Source organism: Lagenorhynchus albirostris, chromosome 10 (assembly GCF_949774975.1).
Source record: "Lagenorhynchus albirostris chromosome 10, mLagAlb1.1, whole genome shotgun sequence".
Classification (NCBI taxonomy): Eukaryota; Metazoa; Chordata; class Mammalia; order Artiodactyla; family Delphinidae; genus Lagenorhynchus; species Lagenorhynchus albirostris.
Window position 1 is genome coordinate 41,075,486 of NC_083104.1, and position 21,623 is coordinate 41,097,108.

The window sequence follows — 21,623 nt, forward strand, 5'->3', positions numbered from 1 at the left end:
AGTCCCTCCCGGAGGCCACTTCTTCCTCCCCTCTGTCTGTCCTCAGGAGAAGTGGAGGCTGGAGGAGCACAGGACATCAGGGCAGAGTACTCTGGGGGAGGGTCCCAGAGCCACTGTTTTTTCAGTTGTTCAGTGAAGATGCTCTTGAACTTTGTGTCACTGAAGTCATCATCTTTCTTCTTGATTATGGCCAGACCCTTCAAAGCCTCCCCTCCCCCAAGAGGCCTGGCTGTCCTCTCAGGGGAGCCTCCCTGATAGTCCTCCTTGTACTTGTGCTCATCATGTTCCCCTCTCTGGGCTACAGTTTCCTCTTCTGCCAAATATGGAGCTGGACTTTGTGATCTCACTCCCTGCTTAGTCATCCCAGCACTCCAGCAATTCCCAAGTCCCCATGACTCTCTCCTGGGTCTCTGACCCAACAGTTTTCCCTCAGGCCTTACTGTGAGGGTTGGCCTCTTCCCAAGAAACTCACAATGACCAGACCTGCACTTGTGGACCTGGTTCCAGAACATGTGGGTCTCTCCCAAGCCCTCATATCACCCTAGGAGTCTACAGAAACTGACTGGTTCCTCCTCTCTCCCTGGCAGGGATGGGTGATGATGGGGGGCAGGGAGGGGGGCAAGGCAGAGTGCCTGCTTAGGTGACTGTGTGAGGTGACGGCACCCTGAGCTCCTGAGCTGCCTTAGTCACCTCCATCATACTCTGAAGAGGAAGGACAGGCACAAGCTAGCCAGACTGAGAGGGCAGAGCTCTGCCACCCTTGTGGAAGGTAGCATGGGCACCCCCTCAGACCTGGTAGGCCTCAGGTTCACAGTGGCCAGCTGCCCTTGCCCTTGGGGTCCAGAGTGTAGTAGGTGTGGTTTGCAGGAGATTGGAGTACTGAATGGCCAGCCCTATCGTCTCTCCCAAGACAGCAGGACCTGGCAAATGTTAGACTGTCCTGGCTTGATTTAACTTTCACCTTACCTTTTATTAGGCTAGAATTTTCCAACAGCTTTGAACCAAAGCTTCTCATAGGATTTCCCCAGACTATTTTTTAATTGTATTATCCATCTGTGTCACTGAGCCATCAAAATGTTCCCCAAATTCCAACACACCAAGTGGCCTTCTGCTCCAGAAGGGCCCAATGGTTACTATCCCTCTTTCTCTGTTTATGGAAACCTCACCTGTGTCATCTTTCTAAGCAGATGGATCTGTAAGGGAAGGGCATTTGCTGAATGGCGACAGTGCTTAAAATTATGCACTCTTGAAAAATTATTATTGAAAACATTTTAATCTGCTTAATTTCAGTGCCCTGGGGCAAGGCCCCACCGTAATTACCAGGCTGGAGGGCAGGTGGGACGGCTTGGAAATCCCGGATGCCAGCCCCAGGGGTTGGGCCTTCATCTCACCGGGTAGGGATGGAAGTGGGCTGCCGGAGGAGGAGGTGCAAGAACCGGCCGAGGTGAGGTTAAGGGACTCCAGGAAACTGCTGGGCCAGGCCGACTGGGAGACACGGGGTCCCAGGAGGGCAGAGGCGTGGCCAGAAGCCAGGCAGTCCTGAGCACCAGCAAGCCAGACAGAGGGCGGCTGGGACACCAGGAGCACCATCGCGGGGGGGCCACTGGGGGGCGCCGCGCGGACGGGGTTGGGAGCACCCGCGCCCACCACACCAAAGAAGCTGCCGCTGGCTGCCAATGGGGGGCGCCGTCGTGGGGCCAGCCCCGGGAGCGGCATCGCAAGAGGAGCGCCGAGGCTTATTCGCTGCTTCTCGGGGATGGAGCTCTGGTGTGGGGCGCTGGCCGGCTGGCGCAGTCCCCCGCAGCCCCCGAACGTCCGCCCTTGCCCACGCCGGGCTCCTGCTGATGCTACTGCTGTTACTGCTGCTGCTGCTGCGGCCCGCGGGTGCCGCCCCTCCGCTCCTCCCACAGGCCTGGCCTCCACCTCTGATCCTCTGCGTCCTTCCACAGGTTGCTTGGGCGCTGGCAAAGTGCCGGGGGCACTGTCCACGGATGCCCCCGCCGACCTTGACGCCCCCTGTGCCCCCAGTGCCACCTGTCCCTCAGGCGGACGTCGCTTCCCCCGGCAGGCTGCCACTAGCCAGCCGCCCAGGACCCTGCAGTACTCTGCTTCTAAAGCCGACGAGGATGAGTTCCTTTCCCGTGAGTACTGGGAGGAGGGTGCCCAAGCAGCCTGAGGACCTTAAGGGGCAGCGGAAGAAGGGGCACGGAGAGTGAGAGGGGACCTTCCTTTTACCAGTGCTTATTGAGCACCTGTTGTGGGCCAGGCCTCCCATGCTGTCGAGGTAGGAGGCAAGGAAGGTGGGGGGAGCCTGGGGTGTGCTCATGTCCTGCCTCCCTGATGGTCTATGGGGACAGCACCTCTCCATCCGGCCCAGTCCCTGATCCAGGCTCCCAGCCAAGGCCTTAGGGGGTCTTCTCAAGCATGGCTTCAGGGAGCCTTCCCTTGTGTGTCTCGGGGCACACCCACAAGGCATTCTCTCCATCAGTGGCTTCCAAGCATGTTGAAGTAAGACCCACATAAGAAATACTTCTCATCCTGGAACTGAGTGCACAGAATTTAACTGTCGCAGAAAGTCACACACAGGACCCAGCTGCACCCTGCTGTGCTATTCCCTCTCCTGCGTTAGCCTTTACAGCCGCTGGTGACAGCCCACTTACATTGATCTCACGATCCTCTAGTCCATTTGGAACACGTAGGAGCGGGACTGCTGTGGTGTTAGATATGTGCATCTTCAGTTTAAAGAACTTTTTCTGTAAAATCTTTTCCAGGGTGACTGCACCCATTGACCTTCCCTCCAGCAGTGAGTGAACAGTCTGGGGCCCTGCTCCTCACCAACACTTGTTATCAGGGATATTTAGTTTTGCCTGGCAGGTGGTGGTGAGCAGAACCTCACTGTGACTTAAGTCCACACTTCCCTGAGGACTAATGGGGCTGAAGAGCTTCTGCATTTGTTTGCTATTGGGGTTTCGTCCTCAGATGTATGTGTTCTTGCACACTACCCATTTTTCTCTTAGGTCACCTGCCTTTCTCTCACTGAATCACAGGAGAAGGATCCTAGAGGAGGGGGAGGGGTCTTCCTTGGCTGAAGTAAGGGAACCAGATGGAAACACAGATGGGTTTGTGAAGGGCCTGGCCAGAGCTGATGTCTGCTTGACCAGGACAAAGGAGCTAGTGGCGCACCAGGCTGGTCAGCTGGGAACGCCCTGGGGCCTAAGCTGTGGGACCAGAGAGAGGGATACCTGGGGAGTGCTGAGGCCCTTCTGAGGCTGGAGACCCCAGTCCTCATGTGAACAACATCATTATGTGATGACCAATGAAGAAGGAGAATCATTGGATGGGTGCAGGCCATCTAGAGAGGTGGGAGATCAGGCTGAGGGGAGGAGGAGGGAGAGGTGCTGTGGGATGTAGCTGGAAGGGCCCATTCGTTATCAGGCTCCTTTCGTTTTCCTCCTTAGCCTGTGGCTTCTCCTGTGAGCGGGACACCACCCTCAGGGATCCGGAGGCCATGGCTCGGCGGTGACCGTGGATGGTCAGTGTGCGGGCCAATGGCACATATCTGTGCAGGCACCCTCATTGCCTCCGAGTGGGTGCTGACCGTGGCCCACTGCATGATCCAGTGAGTCGGGGCCTAGATGGATGGGTGGAAAGTCATTGGAGCCACCAGGGCCCCAGTCATCTTGCCAGCTGGCCCATCAGTGGCAGACACCATAGTCCTAGCCCCACCTCACCCTAGCTCTGAGCAGGTGGGGGATGAGTCCTGCAGATTCCTTCCTGGGAGCTGGGGGTTTCCTCCCCTCACCTGGCCCCCTCCAGTCCTGTGCAGTCATTCCATAGATAGGAAACGGAGGCTTGCAGCCACTGTCTAGGCCTCCTTCCTCCTATCCGCAGAAAGAATGTCCTAATTCTTCTGCTCCACACCCTTTGTTTCACTTACTCATTCCTTCCTTCATTCAGCCAACAGCCTTGGCACTCTTTGAAGCCAGGCCTGGCCTGGGCACTGGGGGCAGAAAAGGGCTGCACCACTCCTCTCAGGTTGCTGGGGAAGACAGACAAGAAGATAGATGCTCACAGGGGAGTCCGGTCAGGGTGGGAATGAGAGAGTGGGCATGCCCATGTTCTGGGGCCAGGGAGCGGCCTGAGGGTCACATCTGGCCATGAGGGCTGACCAGTGGAGAAGCGAGCTCCAAGCCTAAGGGACACGCTGAGAAAGTAGGCTGGAGGGCAAGGCAGCGCTGATTGCACAAGGTCTCTGTCACTTCCAGGGCCCAGCATGGGATGCTGGACAGAGTCCAGAGTTTGGAGCCAGAGAAAACTGGGTCCACGTCCCAGCTCCACACTTCTTAGCTGTGTAGCCTTGAGTCAGTCACTTGAGCCCCATTTTCCCTCTCCATAAAATGACGGGTTGTTGTGAGGACTGGACCACACAGTGTGTGTGCAGGGCCCCCTTCACATCTGTTGTGAGGAGTGGGCTCTGGGGCTTGAAGCAGGTGGGTGGCCTACCTGGATTTGCTCAGGGTGCAACAGTGTGGTGGAGGGTAGGGGGTGCAGGCTGGGGTGGGGTTCTTGGAGCTGATGGAGGACTCTCCTTGCTGTTCCCCTAGGAGTGATGTTACCTATTCAGTGTGGGTGGGGAGTCCATGGGTTGACCAGATATCCAAGTCTACTGTCGACGTCCTGGCGCAGCATGTCATCGTGAACAGCCATTATCGGTCCCATCGGTACTGGTCCGGGGTCGGCCGGGCCAATGACATTGCCCTCCTTAAGCTTGAGTGGCCACTCAAGTACAACAAGTATGTCTGGCCCATCTGCCTGCCTGGCTTGGACTCTGCGCTAAAGGACCACGCCCTGTGCACCGTGACAGGCTGGGGACTCCCCAGGGTTGATGGTGAGTCGGAGCCTCCCCACAGCAGGGTGGGTGGTGTGGGAGAGGACCTGGGTGCAGGCCAGGGTCTACCGTGGGCAGATATTTCTGAGACACCTCCCCCAGGGACCCCATCCCCACCCCCATCAGACTCTCATCTCTGAGGTCTCTTTCCCTTTGAGGGTCTCAGCAGTGAATGTATCATGGCCATTTAGGCCTTAGGGGACCCAGATTGCCCTTGAACCCTCAGGCCCAGGCCAGGGTTGTAAATAGGACTTCCTTGAAGGTAGAGGGGGCACAGAGTAGTATCTTGCTGTCTGCACACAATCCCAGGGCATCCGTGTCTTGAAGCAGAACAGCCAAGGTGAGAGGAGCAGGATTCTGTGTCTGTAAAAGGCTCCCCAGAAGATCCCATGTGGCTGGCTAAGGGCAATCTGCACCCAGAAGGTGGGAGTCACTGAGGGTCCACTCATGGCTCCCTCCCGCAGCAGTGGCCCTCAATCCCTCATCATCCCAATTTAGGAGCCCAAAGGGTAGGAGTGTTGTCCCAGGGCCGTCCAAGGGACCATTTCCTTATGAGCCCTAGGAATGTCCATTTCCTTCAGGGAACCCCTATTCTTTTCCCACAAGAGAGGCGCCCTTCCTTGTGGCCTCACAGAGCCAGCTTGCCTGAAAGCACCCACAGGGTCTCCAGCCTAGGGTGGGGTGGCTTTTTGTCATGCCTTCCATGGCCTATCTGAGGAATGGCTGGGAATGGTTGGAAGTCACCTGTCCCCTAGGAGCTCAGACTAGGGACAGAGATACAATTGAGAGAACAGGGAGGGGAGTAAAGAGTGCCTGAGACCCACGGAGGGGAGTCTAGGGAAGCTTAGAGAAGGAAGTAGGCCTTTGGGGAAAGCTTGAAGAAAAGGCAGGATTTGGACCTTAGATGGGCCTGGTAGGCTTTGGGGATAGAAGGAACACAAGAGCCAAGATGCTGAGATCAGAATGGACTCAATGGATAGTACTCTGCAGGATGTGAGACCAGGTCCAACAAGGCCAGATCATGGGTAGCCTGCTCCCAAGGTCTCTGCGTCAAGGGGCCCTTGGGAGGCATCAACTGGAGTGGTGGGTGGCCTATGCCTGGAGAGATCTCCAGAGCTGCTGTGTGGCAAGGAGAAGGGGCTAGAGGAGTGGCGAAGAACAAAGGGAAGATGGACACAAAGCTGGCGGCAGTGGGCAGGAGCGAAACCGCCAAGCCTGAATGGGGGCCCCTGTCCCACAGGTGTGTGGCCCCAGTTCAGGACCATCCAGGATAAGGAAGTCACTATCCTAAACAGCACGGAGTGTGAAAGCCTCTACCACAGGTTCTCCAAAATCCCCTCTGATTCAGATCATCAACTCCCAGATGATTTCTGCAAAGGACGTCAACAGGAACAGTTTTGCTTTGTGAGCATCTCTCCCCCTTGCTCACTTGCCTCCAAGGGCACCTGGCCAGGAATGGGGCTGGGGGAACAGGGAAGCCAGGACCTGCGGGGAGGTGGGGAAGGGGATGGGGATGAGCAGGGCTGACTGAGGGGGAAGATAGGAAGATGGGGGAGGGGAGACTTGATGAGGAATGGAGATTGGGAGGAAAGAGATGAAGGTTGGGGTGAGAGAGATGGGCAGAGGGGATGGAGGTTGGAGATGAGGGAGAAGAATGGGAGGCAGTGGGAAGATGGAGGGTGGGTATTAAAGAGATGGGGGATGGAGAACTGGCAAGAGAGAGATGGGAGGTGGAGCCCTTTGAGGAAGGTCTCCTGGGTTAGGACCTCAAGGGCACCCCCTCAGCTATGTGACACTCGGGGGCTGCAGGGAAGGTCTGATGTGAGGGCACCCTGCTTCTTCCTGAGCTGGATTAAGTCTCCCTTGGACTACATCTGGCCTCCTTTTTTTGTTTCCCCCACCCCTCCCCACAAGAGATAAGTGGTGAGCCCTTGGCCTATCCTGTGGAGAGCATATGGTACCTGGTGGGAATGGTGAGCTGGGGCCCAGGCTGCAAGAAGAGCAAGGCCCTGCCCATCTACCTACACATCTCCTCCTGCCAGTAGTGGGAACGCCTCAATGGGCAGACGCTGCCAGCCCCATCCAGGGCCCTGCTCCTGGCACTCCTGCTGCCCCTCAACCTCCTCGCTGTCCTCTGACACTCGTGCCGTTGTCTCTGGGTGCACCCTCCCTTGCCCAGGCCCCTCCTCACCCTCTGTGCAGCTCTCACAGCCTCATAAGGCAGGGCAGAGACTAGGTGCTCAATTAAATGTTTCTCTTCCCCATGCTTCCTCCTTCCTGGGCCTGCTCCAGTGGGAGATGAGAAAACCAGACAGGGGTGGGATGGGCAGTTTATACTGAAAAGTACAGAGCCCCAGGATCCGCCTCCATCCAAAGGTTCAGGGTGGCTACCACAGAAGGTGGAGGGAGTGTGTAGGGATGATATTGGGGTCCGATGATGGAGGGCCTAGATACTGGGGTCAGATGATGGAGAGTCAGGCTGAAGCTGGAGCTGCCAGGACGCAATGTGAGGCTGGGAATAAGGGTGCAGCTCTGTCTGGGCTGGGGAGGTAAGTGTGTTCTCCTTGACTTTGGCCCATCTTCTGGCCGGTGGCTAGAACATACCCTGTTTTTGCCCTGAAGCACTGTAGTGGACTTTGACCTTCCAGCCCTGTCCCCTGTCTGGAGGCTGGGGCAGATGCCCACTGGGATCAGATATTATCCCCACCATCATCAGACATGCCTGTCCATAAAGGGCTAGTGGAGGCCCAGGTCAGAGGTCAGGGAGGCAGCTGGCAGGGCAGATGTAGCCCGGGCCTGGACTTACCCCAGGCATTACCAGCTGCTTCTCTGACTTATAGTGGCTCCTGCTCCTCTGGGCTTCTGCTGCCCAGCCAACAGGAGGGCTCTGGCTTGTATGAGTAGAATGATCTTTGCCACAGCCATATGTATGAGAAGCCCATAGGCTGGAGCCCAAGGGCAGAGTCACGGTTCCCACTTGGTGGCGCAGTGAGTACTCAGCTTCCACAGCAGGGCCTTCTGTAATCTCTCTGCTCCCTCATGGCTGTAAGACCCCATGCTCCTTCCCCCATGCCAGCCTGGTTCCCTCTTCTTGTGTAATAATGGTCCAGGTCCAGATCAGAATCCAGGTTTGACTCCTCTGTGTCCCAAGCACCCACTTATTGAAACCCAGGGTGTGGAGCAGAGGCAAGTGGAGAGCAGGCAGCTTCTTCCCTGGTCCTGCTGCCCTGCCTCAGGGCTAGGCCCCACTGGCTGCAGCTGACCCTCTGCCTCTTGGCCACCACCTCTCCCTCCAGCTCATCTGAATTCAGGCTGGGAGAAAAGTCAGGAGAGGGAACGTCAGCCTGGCCTACACCACCTATCATCGATCACTGCATCACCCTCCACGTAAGTGCTCCAGGGATGGGGCATCCTGAGGGGTCATCTCAGGTCACTCGGGTATGAGAAGGCACTCAGCTTTATTTACAAATCTCTGCAGGCTGCAGAGTCAGCGTCAGCTTTGCCAGCAGCTCCCCCTGGCTCGGAAATCTCCGGTGTCTCCTTAGTCTCCAGGCCCAGGTCTGAGTACCTCAGTTGATGTTCGCTGCCATCTAGAAACCCTTCTCTGCATCTCCCCTCCCCAAGGATTCAGTCCCCAGGTCAAGTTTGAGCCTTCACCTTCTGGCTAGCAGTGCTTCTTTTAGGCACCGTTGTTAAGAATGGAAGAGGAAGCTCTGGGCTGTTATATTCAGCACGTGGAAGGCTGGTTGCTACCTCAATCCCTAACTGCCCCCTGCGGTGATCTCCTGGGGTGCTGACACCTGCTACCACAGCTGAGCCTAGAAAGGGCCAGCAGAAAAACCCAAAGTCCCCCTTGGCTTCTCAAATTTTCCCTGTATTCCCAAGATGGGGCCCTTCTCTCTCTGGCCCACTGGCCTCAGCCTTCTGCACCCCTGCAGCCCCTAGCCCTGAGCCCATGGGCCTCATGCTAGGCCCTCCAGCAGCCTCGGCTGCATCACAGCGTGTAAGACAAGTGTACCCATTGCTTAGAGCTCGGTATCTGCTATGCTGGGGGTTCTGCTTCTGGTCTCCCTCTGCTCACTGCCCTGGGACAGAACCCCTGCCAGGCTTGGGGCAGCCCCCTCATCACCAGAGCTGCTATCCAGCTAAGTTCGAGAACCTTCTGCTGCCCCTGCTTCCCCCAGTGACCCTCTCTCTCCTCATGGCCAGCCTGGTGTGGCCTCACATCTAGCCCATCCGGGTCAGCCATCCCCTTCCAGAAGGAAACCCACATCCCATTACCCCTTTAGCCACTGCTGTGCCTGGCAGAAGAGGGGACAGAGGCATGTATGGGTGGGTAGAGGCCACTTTGGGTCTACAGAGGGACAGTGGCCCAAGACCACCTCTGCTGAGTGGCCACTTGGATGGGGTGACAGGAGTGGAGTCCAGGCTGGGAGGCAGCACACCTAGTGAAGTCATATCCTTGCCCCAGTAGGCTCTAGGACAGGGTCCTGGGCCTCAGCAACCCCCTCTGAGCAGGGAGAGGGTGTTCTGCAACCTCTATGGTCCATGTATGAGCTTGGAGTCTAAGATGTCCGGACTCTGGCCAGGACTATGAGCCCCAGGGCCAGCTAGCCCCAGCCTCCACCTCCAGGAAGCTCTCTTCATTTCTCTTCTTTCTTCTTCTTGGCCTCATTCTTCTCATCCTCCTCTACCTTGATGGCCACTGTATCCACACTGTCCTTCTTCTTCTTCTTCTTATCACCTGTGGAGCAGAGGAAAAAGGGTGCAACAGGAGTGAGACAGGGTCCTAGGGCCTGCACCAGAGCCTCCCAGTCCAGCCCTTCATTCCTTCTTCCTTCCAAACCTCTCCTACCTGCAGAATAGCTCCTTGTTTTCCCTGCCTCACTCTGACCCATTTCTTTGCTCTGGTCTCCAAAAACAGGGCTGGGTCCCCTCCCTGAACCAGGTGGAGGGGAGGAATAGGGCAACTCTGGGTGGCAGGATGAAGGAACTGGCCAGTGTAGCAGAGTCGGAGGGTGGCGGGGCTGGGGGCCAGGCCTGCTCACCTCCAGGGACTTCTGTGAGCTCATCGAGGGGTGGCACAGTCTCTAGTTTGTCCGTGTATATCTTGGCTGCCTTTCGCTGTAGGTACCGGGCTTCAATCTCCTTCCGGGTCCGTGGCACGCGGCAGTTGAAGACACAGCAAAGAGTGATAACTACGGGGAAACAGAGCAGGCTTGGCAAGGGCCAGAGCTCAGACACCCCAGGAATGGTTCCCAAATTTCAGGCCTGTCTCCATCTACCTATGTGTGTCCCACCCAAGAGACCCTCTCAGGAGGCTCCACATTTTGACAAAACCCCTGTGGGCTCTGGGATTTTCAAAATATCTTTCCTGAGCCGGGCTGGCTTCACATAGTAGGCCCACTTTCAGGAGGGCCTTGTGCTTGGTTTGTTATTCTGCTGTCACTTCCTTGAAATTCTTAATGATTTTTGAACAGAGGGGCTCACAATTTCATTTTGCACTGGCCCCGTATATTGTGTTACCAGTCCTGGTTCTGGTGGGTCTTTCTGACTAGACTGAGAGGTCCTGGAGGGCAGGCAGTGGGCTGGACCATGACTCAAGCTACAGCCTCCTGGAGGGTGTCCTGTGCTTCTAACCCAGGCCTCTGGGCTCCTGTGCATCCTAGTTTTTCCTCCCCAGGCTCCTGAGAGCACCTCAGACCCTGGAGGACATGGCTGCATCCTCCTCAACCTCCCTGAGGACAAGCCAGGGCTGCTCCTGGCTGTGAGAGCGTGAAAGAGGGCACAGACCTTGCCCCGGCGCGTTCACCTTAGACAGGGTTATTCCAGGAGTGGTTTTCTGGCTCAGGGCAGCTGTGCCCACGCAAGCTGGCCAGGGCATGGAGCTGGCCTGTCTAGGGATGGGCAGGGCAGGGCTGCCAGGACCCGGCTGGACTGAGTTTATTTTTCTAAGGCCCCTACAGTCTGACCACCTTGGCCCCAGCCTCAGGGGAGGGGATGGAGCTGCTTCCTATTATAAATCAGATGACCAGACATAACTTCCTGACAGACTCCTAGGGGCAGGAGGACCAGGCGGACAAGTCAGGCCTATTTTGGGGAAGATAGATCAGACCCATGTGGCCTGGGCTGGAGCACCCCTTGGGGTCATCTTGTGCAACCCCTTCAGCCAATGTTGTGGTCCCACTGAGTCTCCCCCAGACTCACAGAATGAGAGAAAACAAATGAATGAGATGGTTTCAAAGCCTTTGTGGCTGAGGACAGGACTGGACTCCTGAATAAATGGATGGGGTGTCAACAGCATCCAGGAACACATGGTGGGGGGTTAGTTGTGCAAGGGTCCCAGCAGTAGGTCTGCCTTTCTTACCCAAAAACCTGGGTTCTGGTCCTCTCCAGACCCCTGTATGCCAGAGGTCCAAGGTTGGACCTCCACCCTACTGGCTTGGACCACCTCTTCCAGCTACCCCACTAGGTGCCTCCTCAGGACCATGCCCATGCTCTCTGCAAAGGCTGGAGGCCTGGGCTTTAAAGGGAGCTCAGCCACAGCTATTGGCAGTCAGAGCAGGACTCCAGCACCGCCCCTCACTCCAGGCCTGCCCCACCCAGCCTGGCCTGTTTGCTTCTCTTCAAAGAGGAGAGAAACAAAGTTCCTTGGATCGAGTTCTAGGCCCAGGCAGGGGCTTGGGATAGGAGTCCCCAGGCTGGAGGGGACCCCGAAGAGGTACCCCATCCAACTCCAGCTCTCTCCACAAGGTTCTGGGGGTGATGCTCCACAAACAGCTGTACCACCTAGGCCCAAGCAGACAGGGAAGTGAGAAAGATGTTTCCTCCCCAGGAGATGGCGTTCCCTACTCCCTAGAGCCCTGCATAGAGGGTAACAAATGCTAAACTGTTGCTCAGAGGCCTTTGGGACTATCCCTTACCTTTCTCTAGGAAATGGGTTTAGGAGAGGAAGTCAGTCTGTGTGGTTGAGGTCCAAGTGCCTTTTTGGGCCTGACACTGCAACTTTCCTATGTGGCCCCAGGTACTTCTACCATCTAGGGCCAAGCAGAGCCCTGGAGAAACCATTGTGTGTCTTGAGGCCCCATGGTGCCCTCATCCCTGCTTCTTGGGGTGCCCCAGAGCTGCTCCTTGGACCTGCACCCTGGATTGCTCCTGTGGCCCCTGCAGGGCAGATACCTCCCCCAACCCTGCCTCTTGGTACTGGGGGTTATTCCCCTCTCTGGACACATGAGCTGGGGCTGCAGCCACAGCTGTTTCTCTGTGGGGCCTCCACTCAGAAGCCTGACTGATCATTGGCCGTGGCTAGGAACAAAATGCAGGCTCTTGCTCCCACTCCAGCCGGGAAGACATGGGGGCGTGGAAGGGCACTTCTGGTGCCAGGAGAAGCACATGCAAATTAGAGGTCCTTGCCTCCCCTGGAGCCCCCGCATCTGGATGGGCCCTTCTGGTCAGCCCTGCCCCCAGGCTAGCTCCAGCTAGGACTTAAATGCTCCTTTAGCCCCTGACCCGGGTGCACTCAGTAAACGTCTTATGGGGGTTATCTGAGACCTGTGTGGAGGCCATTTCCTTGCACCTCTGCCCACACTGTACCTCTGCCTGTAATGCCTTTCCAGCTGCCTAACACAAAACCACTCATCCATCCTACCTATCTACAGCTTGGAGGACCCCTCCTCCATGAACTCTTCGCTGGGGGAGTGTGTTTTCTTTCTCTTTACTGCCTGTGCCCCACTCCTCCCTTTGGCCTGTAGGAACCTCTGTCAGACTCTGCTGTGTACCCTGGCGGCCTCTGCCATCCAGTCGGCGTTTCTCGGCCCCCTTTTCCCCAACTCCAGACCCCAACTCTGGAAGGACAACTGAAGGGAGCATGCCAAACCGGCTTCTGTTGCGACTTCGCATCAAGCAACTCCCAGGTCCGAGAGAGGAAGGGGGTCTCCTGCTTTTGACTGAGGTAGGTGAGTCGTTCCAGGGAAATGGTATTTGACAGTGCAGGGTTTGCAGCCTGGGAGCCACATTTGCTGGGTGTCTGGGGAGCCTTTGGGCTGAGCTGCAGCCAAGGGTGGCCTTGCTGGGGCCCCTGGGTGTGGGTGTTTTAAGCTGGCCAAACTGCAGAAAAAGCATGAGGAGGCCAACGATAGGGAAAAATGACACGTCTTCGTCCTGGTTCAGTGGAGTCCCCTGTAATTACCATAATTGCCGTGTGGCTGCATCGCCGGTCGGGCAGAATACTTCAGGTCACCACCGGCCTGTCAGCCCTCCACAGGGACTTTGTGTGGATCAGGAGGTGCCAGAAACCACAGCGGGCCTCCTGTGGGCGCCTGGCCTGCCTGCACTGCCCGGAATTGCTGCTCTGAGCCCCTGGGGGTGGAGCGGGGGGGTGGAGGGGTGATGAGGCGGTGCCGGGCTCCTGCTGTGTTGTGGCAGCGGCAGGGGGCGGTGATGGGGGGAGCAGCTACTCACTGATGGACAACACGAAGAGCGAGAAGATGCCCACCACGTGCCACAGGCGCATATCCCAGAACACCACCGTCTCCTTGGTCAGCGGGGGCGGCTTGGGCTTGGGTGGGGCCGTGCTGGGCTGTGGGTCAGGAGAGAGTGGAATGAGCCAGGCAGAGGCCAGGGACTGGGACGGGGCCGAGAGAGGCCCAGGTCTCAGCAAGCACTCACTCAGTCCAAACATTTCAGAATCTCCTAGAATCAAGTGTCTTAGACGTTCATAAACAATGCCTCAGACCTTGGGAAGTTCCAGATTTAGAACGGGAAGAGGGTAAAGCCCCAGAACCATGGAGCTGGGAACTTGGAGTGCAAGGGTTGATGCTTGAGGAAACCAAAGCCCAAGGGGCAAAGGTGGATGGCTTGTCCCAGTCAGGTTCAAGGGCCCTTCTCTCCTCCTGCTCTGGCCCTGGGCTCCTCCACACTGGCAGATGGGGTCTCAGGACCAAGGCCAGAGACAAGGCGAGTCCTGTCCTGTGGGACTTTGTTCACATGTACCTCCAGTGTGGGGTGGGGTGTGGAACTGGAGTCAGGGCTCTGTGACTCTGTTACTTGACCAGGACTCCCACCAGGTGGCCTCAGCAGTCACCTGTCCTACCTGAGTCACCACCCCTGACCAGGCTAGGCCAGAATCCTCACAAAACGGGTCTAGATAATATGTCTGAAGTGCAGTAGCGACACCTGGAGGCCAAAAGCTGTAAGCACGGCTGGAGCAATCGTGAGCAGAGCACAGCGCGCCACTTCCCACCTTCCCAGTAGGACACCACCCTGTCCTGGGAGTCTGAGGGGACATGGCCCTGCTCTGGTGGGTGGGAGCAAGACCTATGCATGACCTGTGGGGCTGAGAGGGATATGACCCTATCTCTGTCACCAAGTTTGGCTGAGGGGTGTGGATGGGGGTTAGTACTTGGAGGGAGAGGGGATCCTGGGGCATCTGTGCAGTGCCTTGTCCCCTGATTAACCAAATAAGGACAGACATGAGGAGTCTCTTCCAGCTCTCTGGAAAGGAAAAGCAACCCGCAGCTCAACCATCTGTCCAGTCTTTCCTCTGGTGCATAAGCATGGATGGGGCACCTACCAAAAGCCACGTACTTCTTCATCTAATGGACACCACCCTTCGGCATGTATTGGGGACACTTGGAGAGGATCAGCAACCTGTCCCAGGTAACCTAGAGGATCTGTGTGCCCAGGAGTGGTACATGATTCCTGGCTCTTTTCTCTTAACCAAGGCAAACTGGGGTAGGAGACTTCTTTTCTCTAGGCCTCGGTTTCTCCATCTGAGTGGGATGGTTCCAGCAGTGCCTGGGAAGCTCTCTATACAACCTGAGTGGTAAAACTGACAAACTATCCTTCCTCAGCATCATCCCAGGGGCCTGGACCCATTTGCGGGCTCAGACACATGTCTGTGGGGTCTGGCCCATGTGTGGGGGGTTGGGGCACACATATGGGGTTAGGGCTGGGCACTGTGGGTATAGGGCACGTGCGGTTGGATACACATGCATGTGGTTGGGCACCCATCTGTAGAGTCAGGGCCAAGGTCTGGGCAGTGGCAGGGTTCCCTGAAACTAAGGCTCAGTGTGTTGGCCCAGTTGGGTTATATAACTGGAAGATTCTGAGGGCCACGGTAAAGGTCTCAGATTCAGAGCCTGGGCAGCCAAGAGCTCACTTCTTACACATTCTTGTTCCAGCTTTGTTCAAGACACCCTGATAGGGGTCGTGGGTAGAGGGAAACAGGTAACAGTTGGGCATCTCCTTGTGGGCACTGCTAGGGGTCTGAACTCAAGCTTGGAGGCCTGGCCTCCAACAGAACCTCACAGGCTGATGGAGGGTGATGCCTGTGGGTGGGGTGGGTGGTGCCATGGACCCTAGCCCTGCTCATCTTTCTGGTGCTTCCCTGGATCGCCTGGACTCAGCCAGGGCCTCGTTCAGGCTGTAGGCAGATGGCAGGCAGATGGACTGGAAATGCAGTTTCCCTTGATGGGCTGGGAGAAGATGTTTTCCTGGGGGCTGAGGGAAGAATCCTTGGATCAGAAGTGAGTTGACCCCCACGCTCAGGCTTCTCCTACACCCAGACCAGCTCAGTTTCTGTGCCTGAGGCCTCAGGGCAGCTGGTGAGGGGACCAAGTATACTCCATGGGGCTCAAGCCAGCCTGGCTCCCCTTACAGGGACACTAGAGCTGACATCTGACTCCAGCCCAGCCTTCTGATCACACCCCCTGGTCAGCAGCAGGAACAGGGGGTGCAGGGCTCTGTCTCCATGTACCTCAGACCCACCAGTTCAGGGCTGTGTCCCCTCAGACCCCACGGAACAAGTGCCCTGTTCTCCCTCTCCCATCTTGTCCTCCAGCACCTGCCCCTTGCGGGCTCTCCTGGGTGCTTGGCTGTCTCTTACACTTCTGTTTCCCTGCTGTCTCCACTCTGCCACTGCCTGCAAGGCTCTGACCCCACTCCTCCCTTGTCCTGCCTCTTGGGCCTTCTCCCTCCAGCCTAATGCTCCAGAATTTTGGGTCTGGTCAGCCTCTTTGACTCCCCTTCCTGGCTTAGCAGGAATGGGGTACAGAGGGGCCAGCCAAGGAGGCTGCAGATGGCCCCCACCCTTCCCTCCCTGGCCCCAGCCAGGCTCCTGGCCAACCCCCCAGCCGTCCTCTTCACCTCTTCCCGGGCGATCTTAGCAGCTCCTTACAGTTCTCCCAACTGTGTGCCCTCTTCTGATTTATTCTCCTTCCAAACCAGGACTCATGACTCTTGCCCGCTCAGAAACGTTTGCTAGCTCCCAGTTATCACCAGGACCAAGTGAGACCCTGAGTCCTTGGGCCCTGCCCTGCTTGCCCCTCCCCTCCAGGGCCTAGTGTGCAGCATGGAGTCTAACTCAACACATGGCTGCTCTAGGAAGGATGTCCTCACCCTCCTGCCTCCCACCCACCACCTTCGACCTCACTAGACCAAAGATTAGAATAGGGGCTGAGTGTCCCCCATCAGACACTCGCTGATGCCCGACTGTATCTCCAATCAGACCGGGAATCCCTAAGGTCAGGGTGAGTCTCCCCCATCAGAATAATGTTCCTGAAATCAGAGGCTGTGCCCTCCCATCCGACCAAGGACACTAAGATTGGGGGCTGGGTCTCCTCCACAGCCTGGAAGCACGTGGGATAGAGCTGTGTCTCCCCATTAAGTCAGGTCCTCTAGGGCAAGAGGAAGGGAAAAATCAGCTGCTGGTCAGTAAGGCGCCCCCCAACCCTCTGCCTGGAGGGTGACAGCCACCCCGAGCCCCTCCGCGCCGCCCCGCCTCACCTCCACCAGCTGCCCGGCGACCCCCGCGAGGCAAACCCCCAGGGCGGCGCCGCCCAGCGCCCAGAGCGGCCCCGCGCCTAGCCGCTGCCCCGCCATCTTCGCGCGCTCCGCGCAGCTCGGCAGCAGGTCAAGGGGAGCCGAGGGATGCCTGCCGGGCCGCCTTGGCTCGGTGACTAACCCCCGGGCCAGCCGGCGCTCGGCGGTGGCGATCTGGTCTCAGGCAGGCTGCGAGTGGGCATCATTTATTCATTGTCGGTGTCTGGTTCCTGTGCTGCCCGCTCCCACACCACTCTGGGTGGAGGGCCCGCCCCGCTGCGGAGATCACACTCCAGACTCCGCACTCCCCTAACCCGACCGAGACCGACATAGGGCCGGGAGTGGGTGGGAGGGAGGGCAGGATGGGGTCAGGTCCTTGAACAACAGGTCCCACCTTCCCTTCCCCACTCCGGCCTCAGTTTATTCATTTGGGACAAAAGGGAGGGGCTGGAATCTGCTGATCTAGGAGGCCCTTCCCATTCTGACGTTCTGAATTTGAAAAACTGTACTGGACCCAGATTGGGGCTGTTGGGAATGGCATGGCAGGCAGGTTGCCATGGTGACAGGTGCTCGGGGATATCCTGGGCTTTCTGGGCTGGCTTCCTGCCCAGAGGCAGCTCTGGTCACCCTGGACACCAGAGCAGGGGGGAGGGAGAGGGGGAACAGGGGATGGCATGGTCAGAGTAGCCAGCTGCGGGTGTGATGGAAGGTTCCTGAAGGAGCCAGCATCTGTGACCCCACAGGACAGGGTGGGCTCACCCTGGAAGGGCTGGAGGACCATGTTCTGTTTCTGATTGATCCTCAGCCTCTGCCCCAGCCTGAGCTCTGACTCTCACTCCAGTCTGAGCCATGACCCTGACCTCACACTGAACCTGGCCCACACTGCACTCTAGTCCTGACCTCAGAGTGAGCCTTGACAACCCAGGGACTGAGGGAGGGAGGCTTGGAGGAGCTGTGGAGACCTGGGGAGGACTTTGGAAGAGGAGTGGGGAGGCCTGCGATAGGGAGACTCCTCTGATCCATCCTCCCCCTCTCTCCTTTCCTTCCTTCCTTCCATTATTATTAATCTGAGAAGCAGCCCAGGTGTTGGACCCCTGCATTCCTCATCACCAAGGGCACCAGTGGAGACCTGTGCAGGCTGGGGTGCTTTGGGCCTTGGGCCTGCCCTCAGAACTGGGGACCCTGTAGATCCAGAGTCTTTTGCGGCTCCTGCCTGGTGGTGCCGTAGATGGGCAAGGACCAAGGCAGGCTGCAGCAGAGAGGAGAGGGCCAGCTGCAGACACCTACAGGCGTCAGGGCTAGGAGATGACAGGGCAGGCAGGAAAATGAGAAAACCACTGGCAAAGGACAGCTGGTCCATCGAGAAGACCCTTGACAGTGGGTGGCAAAGTCTGGGGACTGGGTGGGCTGGGCCACCCCACACTCCCCAGGCTTGCCCTCGTCAGGCAAACCACTTGCTGCAGCTCTCTGCCCGCCATTTCTTCAGGCCATCTGTTAGGAGAGCCACACTGGCCAGCCAGGGACAATGGGGTCAGAGAAGCCTGGCTGGACGGGGCTGAGGTTAGTGTGCCTGACAGTGGCCTTGAGTAAACCATTACTCCTCTCTGCTTTGATGTCCTCACCTATGGAATGCAGAGGGCAAGACTCTCATCACAGAGCTGAAGGGAGGATTATATGATCTAACGATTATGGGAGTGATGAGTACAAGCTGGCTCTCCTTGATGGGACAGCTCAACCCAGGAGGGGAGGGTGTCGTTGCTTCTTTCCATCCAAAAGGTAGGGAAAGCCCGGTGAAGAAATCTGAAAGGGAATACAATCACGTGTGTCCGCAGTGTCCCCTGATACGGCCTCTGCTCCAAGTGTGCTTTACCTCTCAGCAGGCTGTTGAACACAGCTGAAATGTCACTGTATGCTATTTATCATATACCTTTTTCCCAATACAACATCCTAGATCCCCACATCCCCCAAACACAGTGTCAATACTGTCATGCAGGCTTTGGAGTCATACTGACTTAAAATAACAAGATGGCCCAAAAGGCTTAGTGCAGTTTTAAGCTTTAATAACCTCAGAAGTATAAAACTGCAAACTTACAAGAGACACCATTTGAAAGTTTAATTATTTAAATTTCCTTTTTTGCCCTTTGGAGATGGCAAAACTTGACAGAAAAAAATTAAAGTTATCCAAAATTCACGATGAAATTAGCATAAAGAAAATATAAGGAATGAAACTTTCAAATTATGTTTCTTGTAAATTTGTAGTTTTATACTTTATAACTTCTGAAGTTATTAAAGCTGAAAATGGAGACTTATGGGTCATGGTTATATTGACAGCTGTGAGCTCTTAGTGGGCTACTGAACCTCTCCAAGCTTCAATCCCTCATCTGTAAAATGGGTATAACTACAGTATCATGGCACCTGCACATTACAAGCTTTCAGTAAATGCAAGTCGTTATGATTATTGCTGTCACTGTTGTTAAAGGCAGTGTGAAATTACATTGTATGAAACCCAACTATACTTGGTTCATTCAGTTCCTTATTCTCAAATATTTGCGTGTTTCCAGTTTTCCAGTGTTAAACACCATAGTGAGAGGGACATCCTGAAAGCTAAAGCCTTTTCCACCTTTTTATTCCTCCCCCTGTTTACTTGTGAAGAATTGAGGCCCAGAGAGGGGTTGTGTCCTACCTAAGGTCACTCAGGAACTGGGGCCTCAAACTCAGTTTTCAGCTCCTAACCCAGAGCTCTGCTCACTGTCCAGTACTGTTTCTACTTCTTATGAGGGTCCCCATATATTCCTGCACCCCACTCCCAGTTGGGCCCATCAGGTCTGGGGTGGTGGAGCTCTGGACACCCATGCTCTCCAGCCTGGCTTCCCTGGAAGACAGTGTTCCCTCCATGCATGGTGGCATGAACGCTGGCCTGCAGAATCCTGTTTGTCCCTTGTGTATTATTTTTAGTTCCTTTGGGTTTCCTGTAGGGATCCAGTCCAGCCTCCAGGGCCTCTGGGCTGGAAGCTGTGGCCAGAGTCATTTGGCAGGGGCCAGGGGATCCTGTAGACATTCTCTTCTGGAGCCTGAAACCCCAGAGCTCAAGGTTCAGCTCTGGGGAAGCAGGGGGTAGGGAGCGAGGATCCCCCTAGTCACAGAGCCAGGCTGAGATCCAGTGCATCTTGGACTCAGCCTGGGCTGGGGTTGGGGGCTGGCTGGCCTAGGCCTGTGACACAGTGGCTGGGGCCTGTTGGGAGCTGGCAGTCTCTGACCTTGTTGGCCTCGGGCCTGGCCCAGAATAGCTCTGGGGCTGAGCTGGGCCTGGGTGAGACCTGTGTGTTCATCAGCATGTGTTTATGTCCCAGGGCACTCAAGTACGTGGGAATACACATGCACTCTGCACTGGCCTCTCTGCATGCCTGGGTCTCTCAGTGCGCACTCCATGGAGCAGTGTGAGTCTGCACACACGCACGTGTACAGAGCTGCTACCCAAGTTATGCAATATGGAGGCCCTGCCAGTGGGTTCAATAGCAGATGGGTCCGTGTGACACAGGTAAGTGTACACACCACCATATTCCTGTGACTGTGGAGTCATGTATGTGTGCAGGGGGTGTAGGAGAGGTGCAGGTGGGTGTGTGCACATCTGTGGTGGGGTTGGGTAAGGGCCCTGGGCTGTACTGTAGGGGGTCAAGGGCAGGTGGACCAAGCGGAGGCTGTCTTTTGGGCACTACCGGGCACTACAAATTACCAACAACGCTGGGAGAGAGGCTGGGCAGGTCTTGCCCCATTTATCAGGTGTAAAACGGCTTGGCAATGGCTGTGACGCACCCAGTGAGTGGGAAATGAGTGAGGGAAGACCAGCCCTCAGCCTTCCAATTCCCCTAGATGTGGCTGAACAGGAAATCTAGGCTCTGGGGAGGAAGTCAACAAGGCGCTTCTCTTCCTGCTTGAGCCCAGGCAGCACTGCCTTCCCTCAGCTACAGGTACAGATAAGGAAACTGAGGCCCAGAGAGGGGGAAGGGCTGGCCCAGAGACACCCAGCACAAGATTAGATCCCTCCTGCTCAGGGCCTGGCCTGCCTGCCCTGTTTGTTGCCAAGTGGTGGGAGCATACGCTCCTGGATCACCTTGCTCTCTCCACCTGTGGCTATGGCCACTCTTCAGCCCTTGGCCCTGCCTCCCAAGGCCCAGAGACCTCTTGTCTGCCCACCGCAATGTGCCAGGCCACACACAAACCCGCCAAGACCCTGCTCATCTGTGAAGGAATGCTTGCAACCCGCCATGTACTCCACTGGGGATCTCTCTTCAGCCTGGCAGGACGGGGCATGCCTCCCACCAGCTCAGGCTTGAGTAGAGCATTGGTGGGCCATCCTTTCTGCATTTCCACTGCCTGTCTCTGGATGGGGCCTCTCGGCCTCAGTGTTGTCAGCCGTGAAAGGGGCAGTGACGTGGGTCATTCCCTGGAATCCGCGTGCCTCAGTAAGTGAATGGAGAACCGGAGGCAGGCAGCAGACTCCTTTGTTACAGGCTTGAACCGTGGGCCCTCCCCCTGCCGGGAGGTCCGCTGGAACAAGGCTTCCCCGCCACCTTTGCCAAGGTCGCAGGCCCTGGCGCGCAGACAACCGCTGGCTTCACGCTCTACTGGGCCATGTTGAGACTCAGGAGGGCGGGCAGGGGACTTCCCCAAGGTCACTCAGGAGTGGCCGCTGGCCACGGACACCCTGCCCACCGCGGGTAGCCTCGGTTTACCCTACTCTCGGCCACAGGTTTCATGAACCCACCTGGTGCTCCTCTTGTGCCGGCCCCTGTGACTGGTGCGGGCGGAGGAAGGTTACCAGGCTCTACCTAGGCCCGCAGAGAGTCAGAATGAGGGCGGAAAGGAGGGGAGGGGAGAGGGATTGGAAAAGACCCCGCCGGGACGAGAAAACCAA

General features: G+C 56.8%; 2 protein-coding genes across 4 annotated transcripts; one reads left to right on the top strand and one right to left on the bottom strand.

Moving 5' to 3' along the window:
* Positions 1 to 1,676: 1,676 nt before the first annotated feature.
* On the top strand, positions 1,677 to 14,570 carry LOC132527079 (probable threonine protease PRSS50). The gene is made up of 5 exons (XM_060162152.1): positions 1,677 to 2,141; positions 3,459 to 3,619; positions 4,605 to 4,888; positions 12,724 to 12,843; positions 14,377 to 14,570. Exons 1-5 carry the CDS (start codon positions 1,677 to 1,679, stop codon positions 14,547 to 14,549), a joined length of 1,203 nt encoding a protein of 400 aa, XP_060018135.1. The 3' UTR covers positions 14,550 to 14,570.
* TMIE (transmembrane inner ear) lies at positions 8,340 to 21,517 on the bottom strand. 3 transcript variants are annotated; one of them, XM_060162155.1, is made up of 4 exons: positions 21,474 to 21,517; positions 13,349 to 13,466; positions 9,937 to 10,086; positions 8,340 to 9,632 (listed from the first exon to the last, which is right to left on the bottom strand). In XM_060162155.1, exons 2-4 carry the CDS (start codon positions 13,398 to 13,400, stop codon positions 9,532 to 9,534), a joined length of 303 nt encoding a protein of 100 aa, XP_060018138.1. In that variant the 5' UTR covers positions 13,401 to 13,466; positions 21,474 to 21,517; the 3' UTR covers positions 8,340 to 9,531. The 3 variants fall into 3 exon arrangements, with proteins under 3 accessions (XP_060018138.1, XP_060018137.1, XP_060018136.1); XM_060162154.1 differs by lacking the exon at positions 21,474 to 21,517 and adding an exon at positions 16,673 to 16,886; XM_060162153.1 differs by lacking the exon at positions 21,474 to 21,517 and having other exon boundaries at positions 13,349 to 13,568.
* Between the last annotated feature and the right edge of the window lie 106 nt (positions 21,518 to 21,623).

Excerpts from the sequence above, each read along its gene's own strand:
- LOC132527079 (XM_060162152.1), top strand. The coding sequence starts at position 1,677 with ATGGGGGGCGCCGTCGTGGGGCCAGCCCCGGGAGCGGCATCGCAAGAG. Across the intron at positions 2,142-3,458 it reads CGAGGATGAGTTCCTTTCCC|CCTGTGGCTTCTCCTGTGAG; the intron begins GTGAGTACTGGG and ends TTTCCTCCTTAG. Across the intron at positions 12,844-14,376 it reads CCTGCTTTTGACTGAGGTAG|CTCTCTGGAAAGGAAAAGCA; the intron begins GTGAGTCGTTCC and ends AGTCTCTTCCAG.
- TMIE (XM_060162153.1), bottom strand. The coding sequence starts at position 13,568 with ATGTTTGGACTGAGTGAGTGCTTGCTGAGACCTGGGCCTCTCTCGGCC. Across the intron at positions 10,087-13,348 it reads GCTCTTCGTGTTGTCCATCA|TTATCACTCTTTGCTGTGTC; the intron begins GTGAGTAGCTGC and ends GTTTCCCCGTAG. Across the intron at positions 9,633-9,936 it reads GCTCACAGAAGTCCCTGGAG|GTGATAAGAAGAAGAAGAAG; the intron begins GTGAGCAGGCCT and ends TCTGCTCCACAG.